Here is a 10,521-nt window from a genome sequence, read left to right on the forward strand (position 1 = left end):
ATTTTATTCAATTTTTTGCTGTTAAGCTAATTTTAGTAAGCAATTAGGCTTGTTGAAGGTTTTTATATCAAACAGGAAGCGAATAAAATAACCTTGTAACAAGAATTTACTGTAGTGGAAAATTTTATTGAAGACATTTTTGTTGTCCAGCTGGTGTTTCTCTGTTTTGTGTGAACATTCTGGCTCTGTTGTCTTTCTCTTGAACTCTGATGCTCGCATTAATAAATCACCACCTCCTATCGGTTCATTAGAGCAATAAAAATACACATCCAAGGCCCTGAGAGGCTGGAAGTAGAGCAGGAACGTAACCAGTCCTGACAACTTTAGATGAGAGTGACTGACACGTCGCGGTTGGACCATGAGGAGAGTACAGGGAACATCTGGGTCCAGGTTTTTAGGCGTTCTACCTCAAAAGGGTTTTTGCATGACTGCAGCTGGGACTGTGGTGCCTGCTAACCTGGAAGGAGGCAAAGGAGCTCTGAAAGCGGTCAGAAGAGGCGGTGTGGACGGACGGGTGAGAGGCTTTGAGGAGATCCCTCATACTGGGAGGAATGGTTGGATCAACCTGCTGAAGTTCTGGAGAGAAAACCGTTTCCAGCAGCTTCACAAGCACATGGAGCGGACCTTCAATGTCCTCGGACCCATTTACAGGTACAGAGAGATGTATTGTTTGTGCTGTATGAGGTTCAGTGGCGGTTCTAGACCAAATTCATCAGAGGGGGCCATGAAGCGACCAGTTCAATCTCCAAAAGATTGAACAAAACAAAACAAATCATTGTTGAACATGTGAAGTGAGGCAAAGAGCCAGTTGTAGTTCTGGAGCTGCAGGTTGCAGACCCCTGACAGCAGAACACAATTATTGTCTCAAAATGGCTGAAGCTAAAAGAGAAACAGAGCAATGAAAGAATTTGACACTTTTATCATTAACTCTCATAAAAGCTGACAGAAAGTTGGTTTTTAAAAATAAGCTCAACATCTTTTAAGGATGTCCAGCTTATTTTAGCTGGTTACAAGGTTATAGGTAATCAATACCTATAACCAACATGAGCATTTTGTATGAACTAGAACTAATTATTTTATTGATTTTAAATCTGTCACATATCTTAATAATTTCTTTTCTATGATGTGTGTTTTTAATTATATAATTGGTTTTAAAGCTCTGATAATAAATATCCTAAACATCAAAGACCTAAAACTGTGAAACCGTGAAGATATAAAGTGAAGTTTCTCTAAACGACCAATTGGTTGCGGTTTCTGTGCCAACGGATTTCATCATTCATCTCCCCTACTGACCTCCTGATGGCCCCGGTCTAGAGCCGCCCACGACGTTGTGCATTTGTTCTCACACCAGCTCCTCTGTCTGTGTTGAAAGGGAGAAGGTGGGCACTCTTAGCAGCGTGAACATCTTGTTACCGTCTGACATCAGCGAGCTGTTTCAGTCGGAGGGGCTGCACCCTCGACGCATGACCCTGCAGCCGTGGGCCACACACCGAGAGATACGCAACCACAACAAGGGAGTCTTCCTCAAGTCAGTGCCCCGTCTGCGCTTTAATCTCTCCTGTTGAGGAAATACTCACTTCCTTTCTGACTGCAGAGACTTTTTAGACACATTGCAGTGCAATCTGGTGATAAATTTTAACTTGTGGCAGTTTATGTTTGCATAAAATGTGAGCCAAGTTGGATGAAATGACGCGCAGTATGTTTTACCTTCCGGTCCTTCGTCCCACTCAGAAAACGCTTGGATAGTAACATGTTTGAAATGCCAGGATGACTGAAAATCATCCTGGCATTTCAAAGAAGCAAAGAAAAGAAGTGCAAAATCAAAACATGTCAACATGTCAACTCCAAATATGTTTTCATCCCTGAAAGCTTTTCATTTCGTACTTGAGTTCAGACCATGCAATGTCTCTTATTTACAGTTAGAGTCAAAATATCTGATAGTTTCACAACATAAAACTGCCAGACTTTATTTATTTTATGGACATCTTAGAATCCAGAGGCTTTACAAGAGTTTCTTATTTATAACAATGGAAAAAAACAAACAGTTCTCACAGTTAAGCCAGCAAAAAAAAAGAAAAAGAAAAAAATAACTTTGTTTTATTTTTATGAAAATAAAAGTTCTGTCGTCAATACATTAAAATGTTATGATAGAAACTTCTCATAAAATATGTGATTTAGGTCTCTAGCTGGATATAAAATCTTTCTTTCTTTCAGTCTGAGAGAATATTTTAAAGAAAAGATTTTTAAAAAAGCATAAAAAATGTTTGTTTTCATTGTGTTTTCTCATCACAAAAGCCCTTGAATACCAAACTAATGTGAATTTCCTATTGGACTGAAAACTGCGTAATTAATTCAGGTGGAAAACCTGGTAAAGGTCAGATGCATCATCTCATCTCTAAACGCCTGACCAAGCAGCTTCTTCTCTTCAATCCGATAGAGTTTGACAAAGTTGACAAAGTTTATTGTTTTTCTTACATCTGGAAACTGAATGCTGGAGAAAAACATCAGTGTTGTGATTTGAACCATTTCCATGATTCTGCACAAAATCCTTCTAATGACAGTCAATCTTTATTCACATGCTTTATTTAGTAAGATTCAGGTTACTATCATGCCTCTTTCACATTTCCACATCTTCTAACTTTACAAAAAAAAAAACAGCGTCAAAGTATTTTGTTGGGATTTTACGCAATAGATCAAAAAACAGTGGTTGAGAATAGTGACATGAAAATGATGCATCCCTTTCATTGTTTTTAAATAAAAAGATGAAAAATGTTCCTGTCTTTATATTTAGACTTAACAAAGTACGCAGCAGACAGATCGAGCCACACAGCACATAATAGTCAATCTAAACTGGTTAAAAGGTGAGCAGATAGATCGAAAGTATTGATAATATCGATATATAGTCTGTATCAGTATCAGCAGCCATAAGATGTAATATTTACAGTTTGAAATGTCATCAGCTCAGTGCAACAAGGTGGTGGCAGCATCATGCTGATGGGATGCATTTTTTTTTAGCAGAGAGAGAAAAGCTGGTCAGACTTTTCAGACAATTATTTGTCAAAAGTTTCTACTTTGCGTTGGTCCTTTACTGGGGAAGGAATTATCGAATTGTTTATTATTTATCGTCTCATGATGAGAATTTTGATTTTTATTGTTGTGACAATAAATTTAAATCAATGATGTTTAAAAAACAACAATACTGTCTGTATTGTCAGGATTGTTAGTTTTGCTATTGAACAAACAGTTAAACCAATGAAAAAAAATATGTATTGTTTTTTCTCAATAAATACCAATAAATATAAAAAATATGATTAAATGCAATTACTGTGAGCAGTTTAGGGATACAAATCACACTTCTTAATGTGAGTGGTGTTATAAAGTAGCATGGTGACAACTGGTCATGTTTCTCAAGAGCAGTATTTGTGTTTGTGGCTCTGCGATTGCAGTCACAGCTATACAGTTATTTAAAAAGAAGTGAGAAATAGTTCTCAAAGTTATTTTTATCACAATAGCACCAAAATATTTCATGATAAATTTTTAAGTCCATATCATCCACAGCTGGTCTATCACATGACAGGCAGTATAAAACACAGTAAATCTGTCGAAATATATTATAAGGTTGAGAAGCTACAAATTCCACTCAAGCGAAATCAAGTGGAATAAAACTTAATATGACTGAGTGGATTTATTGAATCTAGTCTACATGGTTGTAGTTGCTGTTGATCTGGGTTTAAAAAAGAGGTTATTATGGTTACAGAAGACAAACAAAAGTAAGACTTTACTTCCTTTTATCACTGGAAACGTCCTTTACTTCTCTGCTTCCCTGCCACTCTGCTATGTCCAGGAATGGTGAGGAGTGGAGGTCTGACCGCCTTCAGCTGAACAAGGAGGTGATGCTGAGCGCGTCTGTGAGGCGTTTCCTTCCTCTCCTCGACGAGGTGTCGAAGGACTTCTGTGGCATGCTGCAGGCCAGGGTGGAGAAGGAAGGGCGAGGAGAGGAGGGCAAGCGGAGCCTCACCATCGATCCCAGCCCTGACCTTTTCCGTTTCGCGCTGGAAGGTCAGGGACCGTCTTCATCACGCTTTTTCATTAGCTGAAGCACCCATAAAGGTCATAATAGTTTGAAAAGTAAAGGAGGGCAGTATATTAAACCCCACACAGCAAAAAACACAAAAACTTACCAAGTACTCTTGGTCTAGTTTCTTGTGCAAATATGTCAGCACTCTTGAAATAAGAGTGCTGACTTATAAGTACCTTTTCAGCAAGATATAAGAGTTTGTTTAAAGTAAATAATTTCTTAATACTGATGAAAAAGGAGAAATAATCTGCTGGTGGAATAAAAGATAATTTACCTTATAATATGGGCAAAATGTCTTATTATCACTGCTACTTTTTTCATCCATATCCATTAATTATTTGCTTTTCAAAACTCCTATGTTTCATGCTGACGAGTTCCGTGCTAGTGAGATTTATTTTATTTCAAGTGTACTGAGATATTTGCAAGAGAAACCAAAAATATTTAGTAAACTTTTGTCTTTTTGTAAACCAAAAATCAGCAATTCCAGTCACAAATGCTGACGCGGATGCTGCAGCAACTTCTGACGTCAGAGGATTTACACGGCTTACAAAAATATCACCCTTTGGAGATGTTCAGTACAATTCCACTGAACCAATCATCTTAGCCTTAATAAAGGGAATGTATTTACAGATTGTACGTGAGCCGAACGTCAGTCTGACCCGAGGCGTATTGTTTTGATGAAGCAGGAGGTCAAGGAGAACTTGTTCCTTAAACATCAGAAATGATCAAAGCTGCAGTCTTTCTTGCGTCTCTCTGCTCCGCCGCCACATTTGGGAGTGTGAATCCCCTCCTCTGTGACTCAGTGTGAAGACGATAACTTAGTCATGTGGCTCTGATCTGAATGGACCGCAGCGCAAGGAAGGTGCAAAGCCAGACGAGGAGTCAGCTCCAGTGAAACTCAGCCCAGGAGGTTTATGTGAGGATAAGGAAACGCGAGCACGTCTGACATTAGCTGAATGTGTGAGGAAACGAACCGCAGCTTCTCCAAGACAACAGCCCGGCTTCGCTTTGCATTTACAAATGAAACAGCAGAGAAACGTGCAGATGGACTCCACACATTCAGAGTGAAATAATCATCATTGTGCAAAACATTTTCACATTTTGTCACATAACATAAAACTTCAGGGTGTTTGTTGGGGATTCTTGTGAAGCATCACTGGGAAGTGGACTGGAGAAGATTACATCACATTTACACAAATAGAAATCTGAAAAGTGGGGCATGCATTTGTATTCAGAAGAGGTGTGCAATAGATCCAATACCAAGGAAATGCAAGGCGCATATTGTCAATACCAACACCAATACGATGCGGTTTGTTTACGTTTGATATATCGTCAAATATTTGACTTTTTCCTTTGAATTATTTTGGTCAAATCTAAGACGAAACTTTGACAAAGTTTATAGAAATCTTCAAAATTAAATAACATTTTAACATGATTTCCATTCATTTTTCCTAAATAAATAAAGTACAAAAAAATTGATAATTTGCAAGATATCAAAACAAAAGCTTTTTGTGGAGAAATTAAAAGAAAATTTTTTTTAAAATTCAACTTGGAATTTAAAACTGTTGATCTTAACATGCTCGTATTGATTCAGTATTGATATTTTGAACAGATCTGCCCACCTCTGGTATTCAGTGCAGTTTTCATGTTTAGCCAATACTAATCTACAGGATTTGGACTTTGACTAGGACACTGTAACAGATGGATCTACGTTGATCTGTCTGATTTTGGTAATTTTCCATCCGGATTATCTTTGCATTTTCCTCCATCAATTTTGACAAAAACCCTACAGCATGATGCTGCCACCACTGTGTTTCAGCATAGAAATCATGTGTTCAGGTGATTTCTTGTTTTGTTTTCCTACACACATTAATATTTTGTCTTATCGAACCAGAGCACTTTCTTCTGCCTCACTCGTTCTTATTTGGGTGATGAATTGAACATTTATCTGTGGGATGTTCAAAGCTTTAGTATTGCTTTTATCTTTGCGGATTTCACCCCTACTGAATTAAATTGAAAAATTATGAGAAGATCACTCCGGATTTAGTCTATGGGTATCAGAGTAAAAGGGACTGAATACAAATGCTTGCCACACGTTTTAGAATTTATTTTACAATAAATACATTTGAAGACTTTGCTATATTGCTGTGAATCGTCAGTTCACAAGCTGAAAATAATTTGCCGAAGGTTTTAACACTGAATTAAAAGCACTGACGATTTAATGTTCAGTTAAGTGTTGTTTTAGTCATCTGTCTCGTCCTCCCACCTTCTCTTCTTTCCTCGCCTCTGCAGCCAGCTGCCATGTGATCTACGGGGAACGCATCGGCCTCTTCTCCTCCTCTCCTTCTCTGGAGTCTCAGAAGTTCATCTGGGCAGTGGAGCGAATGCTGACAACTACCCCTCCACTCCTGTACCTGCCCCCTCGCCTGCTGCTCCGCATCGGCGCGCCCCTGTGGACCCAACACGCCACAGCCTGGGACCACATCTTCACTCATGGTGGGAAGCGGCAAGGCTTTGATTAGCTCAGGACAGTGGTGTCCAAATGTTTTGGCAGGGCCAAAAATGTCAATTTGAATTCACAATGAGGGCCACAGACATTTCTAAACACATAGTGTTTTAGTGAAATAAGCAAATAAGTCAAATACATAAGATGTGTCTGCTTTGTTGACCAGAAATACATTTTAAAAAAGAACAACTATTAGCCATATTCTACATTTTTCAGACTGAGTTGCTTTTTCTAGATGTTTCAGCAACAAAAACAGGATGTGGCTCACTCTTGATTTATTTTGCCAAGTTTATGAAATGGAAGTCCCTTTCAGTATTAAAACTAATTAAATGTAATTAAGAAATAAAAGCATTTTTTATTGTAAAATGTTAAATTGTCTATATCTTCTTTGAAATGTCGGACATCAGTGATAAATTCACCCTAACATTGTTTTTAAATGAGGATCTGCATCAACTGCCTGGGAAACCAAATTTAAGCCCTTGTTAAATTGCGACCAAGGGCCACCTAGAATCACTCCAAGGGCCGCAAATGGCCCCCGGGCCGCACTTTGGACATGCGTGGTTTAGAATGACATCTTTACTCAGCTGCTGCTTTCCCCCTAACTCAGTTATTCTGCTTCTTCAAGCTCAGGCCAGGATCCAGAGGGCCTATCAGCGGCTCTCCTCCTCCAAGGCTCGCCGCTCTGCCACCGGGGCAGCTGGGGGCCAGTACACTGGCGTTCTGGGGCAACTCATGGAGAAAGGACAGCTATCTTTAGACCTCATCAAAGCCAACATCACTGAGCTGATGGCTGGAGGAGTGGACACGGTGTGTGTGTGTGTGTGTGTGTGTGTGTGTGTGTTTGCTTGTCCACGTGATAATTGTTCATGGCCAGAGTCCGTGTCACGTCTCATTCAATCCTCTCTGCAGACGGCCGTTCCTCTGCAGTTCGCTCTGTTTGAGCTGGGACGCAACCCCGAGGTGCAGGAGAGGGTCAGGCAGCAGGTGAGGACGTCGTGCTCACAGGCCGGCGGTGATCCTCAGAAAGCCCTGCAGGGGGCGCCGCTGCTGAAAGCCACAATCAAAGAGGTTCTCAGGTACTTTGATCCAACACTTAAATCTGTTCTGGCGCTTTTGCTGGATTTTTCTTCAACAACAGACAAATTCAGTCAGTTGTCATGAAGTTCAGCGAAGTCATTGGGATTAATGGATAATTATTTTCAGCTCAATAGAGTAAAAAGATGTGGAATCATTTTACAATTTCCATTTCTGAGACCAGGCAAAAAGTCTCACCATGCAAATGACTCAGCAGTTACCAGAGTTAAGACAGTGGAAAAAAATGCACATCAAACTGCACAAAAAGCTCAAAGAAATCAAAATGATCAAAGCTTTACGGTGTATATGGAGGGATACTAAATTAATCTGTGGGTTAATAAAGAATCTGATTTTACATTAATTAGTGAAACAAAAAGGATATTAAGTGATCATAAAAGCCACATGCAGCAAAATGAAATCAAAAATGTATTTTCGTTGACTTGTTTAATATCCATTGTATTACTTTTTTTTTTTTTTTTTTTGCTAGTCATTAAAACCATTAAGTTAAAATCCATCCATCATGTTGTTTGGTCTGTTGACATCCAACTCTATTTTCTGATACAGTTTTTTTTTTCTCTCCTGATGCAAAGACCAGTATTTTAAAGCAAGAAAATACTTGAATAAACCCAGATAGTCTGATGAGTAAAAGTTGCCTTTGAGTTCTCATGTCAAGCAGCTGTTTCAACTTTTATGCTTTGGGATTTCTTTTGTTGCCTCATGAATATTTTTCTGAGGAGTTTTTTTTTAAATGATGAAGTAAATCTTCTTGATGTGTTTTGTTAAAGTTTTATGGTTCCAAATTATTTTTTGAATCGCCTTTCCACCTTTAATAGGAACGGATTTAATTCAAGTTTTGCTCTCAGATGTGTTTTTTAAGACTATTTGGAGAAAAAAAACTTTAGAATAGAGAATATTAAAACAAAGAAATTATATAGTGTTTAATTTTGTTTTTCAATAAAGTGGTAAACTGCATCTGCAACACAACACAACCAAAAAAAATCTGTTTTTATGTCTTATACATTAAAGCAACTAAACTGGGTTTTTAATGATTTCATTTTGAATCAATATTTTGATTCGAAGCAACGACTTTCAGTAATTATCTTTAAATTACTAAAACAAAAAACACCAGCAGCAGCTGTGACTTTGAAACAGAAATATCCTCCAGTAATGGATAATTTATTCCTTTGGACCAGTAGAGCAGAAAAAGCAATCAGAGATTGGGAACAGCTTCCTGGAGTATGTGCTTTCATTAAAGGGACACCTGAGGTTGTGTTAGGAATTAATTGACAAGAAAAAAGGTTTGAATAGCTAGAAATATCAGTGCTTATTGGTTTGTGCCAGGTTGTACCCGGTGGGAATCACAGTGCAGAGGTATCCTGTCAGAGATATTGTTCTCCAGAACTACCACATACCTGCAGGGGTAAGTGTCACCCACTTTGCATGCCTACCCAACATGTCCTAAAACATGATGGTTATAAGTTTGTCATCTCATCTGCAGACGATGGTCCAGGCCTGCCTGTATCCGATGGGAAGGAGCTCCCAGGTGTTCGAGGATCCGCTGCGTTTTGATCCGGGCCGCTGGGGCGGCAGCAGCAAGGAGGACGGGCGGAGAGGAGAGGGGCAGGGGTTTCGCTCTCTGGCCTTTGGGTTTGGGGCCAGGCAGTGTGTCGGGAGGAGGATTGCTGAGAACGAGATGCAACTCTTGCTCATGCATGTGAGTCAGAACAGACAGAGAAGGAGGAAGAGAACGAGGATGAGGGGGGAAATGAAAGCAAAGAGTTGGGGAAAAGATAGAAGATAGTACTATCTTAACCACTGTATGCTGTTAAGTAGAACTACCAGAGACACAGATAAATCCAGGAATATGCTGGTAAAAATCCTGAATGTAAAGTTGAGTCTCAGCTATTTCTCAATACCCCAAGCATAAAAAATAAAAACACCCAGCTGTTCTGTTGGCAACAACTCAATGCTTTCTGGTGTCTGAAAGACGACCTGCTTCAAAAATCTAAAAAACTGCTAAGTCACTCTGTGCCGTTACCTAGCAACCGCAGCAGAACCCAGCCCAGTCACCTAGCAACCCAAATGGAAATCCAGCACCTTTTGTCAGCTGGTTTTATAGCCGTGTGTGCTGCACAATGCCTGCTGGAAAAGACAAATGGTGCAAAGTTTACAAGCTTCATGGACCTTTAGTGCAACTTTAGTGCAACTTTGCACCAATAGTGTCACTATTTACTGAGTGACACTTCATGACAACAATTGTAAACATTCATGAAGATTCCTTCCTGTTCATGACTGTCATGTTTATGACAGTGATGTCAGTCTTACGCACACACCTTCAAATAAACCGTTACCGTGTTTTGTTGTTGACTTAGAAACTACTTGCTGATTTCTTGTTGGTTGTGCAGGGTCCTGTTTTACCTGCTGAAGTCATTTTTAATTTAAAGTAAATAAATAAAATGAAGCAGTATAAAATGAAAAGAATTAAGAAAAAAATCTGAAGCACTAAGCTTAATCCCTCTAAAGTCTGCTCTGCCTCTCCTCTTTCCTCTCCCCTGCCTTCATCCTCCTCTTTCTGTTCAGATCCTGCTCAACTTCCATCTCAGCGTGCCGTCCACAGAGGACATCAAAACCAACCTCACCCTCATCCTGCAGCCAGAGACTCCGCCGAGGATCACGTTCACCAAGCTCTGACACACAGGAAGGGAAATATTTTGTCATCCAACATGTCTAAATCACCCAGTTTAGCTCAGTTTAACTCCTCTCTCCTGGTTATAGCTGAACTGAGAGCTCCTTATCCTTTCTCATGCTTTGTATTCAACTTCAATGGAGACAAATAAAGGATGATTTCCCTCCCTTGTTTTCT

The 10,521-nt window shown here is 39.4% G+C and overlaps 1 protein-coding gene across 1 annotated transcript; it reads left to right on the forward strand.

The window, feature by feature from the left end:
- Positions 1–296: 296 nt before the first annotated feature.
- On the forward strand, positions 297–10,515 carry LOC129371107 (cytochrome P450 11B, mitochondrial). The gene is made up of 9 exons (XM_055047494.1): positions 297–651; positions 1,373–1,528; positions 3,845–4,059; positions 6,371–6,574; positions 7,210–7,391; positions 7,494–7,660; positions 9,000–9,078; positions 9,157–9,372; positions 10,239–10,515. Exons 1-9 carry the CDS (start codon positions 359–361, stop codon positions 10,347–10,349), a joined length of 1,623 nt encoding a protein of 540 aa, XP_054903469.1. The 5' UTR covers positions 297–358; the 3' UTR covers positions 10,350–10,515.
- The last annotated feature ends 6 nt before the right edge of the window (positions 10,516–10,521 follow it).

The sequence above is a fragment of the Poeciliopsis prolifica genome, unplaced genomic scaffold, assembly GCF_027474105.1.
Source record: "Poeciliopsis prolifica strain line A6 unplaced genomic scaffold, Auburn_PproV2 SCAFFOLD026, whole genome shotgun sequence".
In the NCBI taxonomy this organism is placed as follows: Eukaryota; Metazoa; Chordata; class Actinopteri; order Cyprinodontiformes; family Poeciliidae; genus Poeciliopsis; species Poeciliopsis prolifica.

What these genes read in the sequence shown, in the direction of transcription:
- LOC129371107 (XM_055047494.1), top strand. Translation starts at nt 359, where the DNA reads ATGAGGAGAGTACAGGGAACATCTGGGTCCAGGTTTTTAGGCGTTCTA. An exon ending in AACAAGGGAGTCTTCCTCAA is followed by an intron (nt 1,529 to 3,844) that starts GTCAGTGCCCCG and finishes TGCTATGTCCAG; the next exon opens with GAATGGTGAGGAGTGGAGGT. An exon ending in TGCAACTCTTGCTCATGCAT is followed by an intron (nt 9,373 to 10,238) that starts GTGAGTCAGAAC and finishes CTTTCTGTTCAG; the next exon opens with ATCCTGCTCAACTTCCATCT.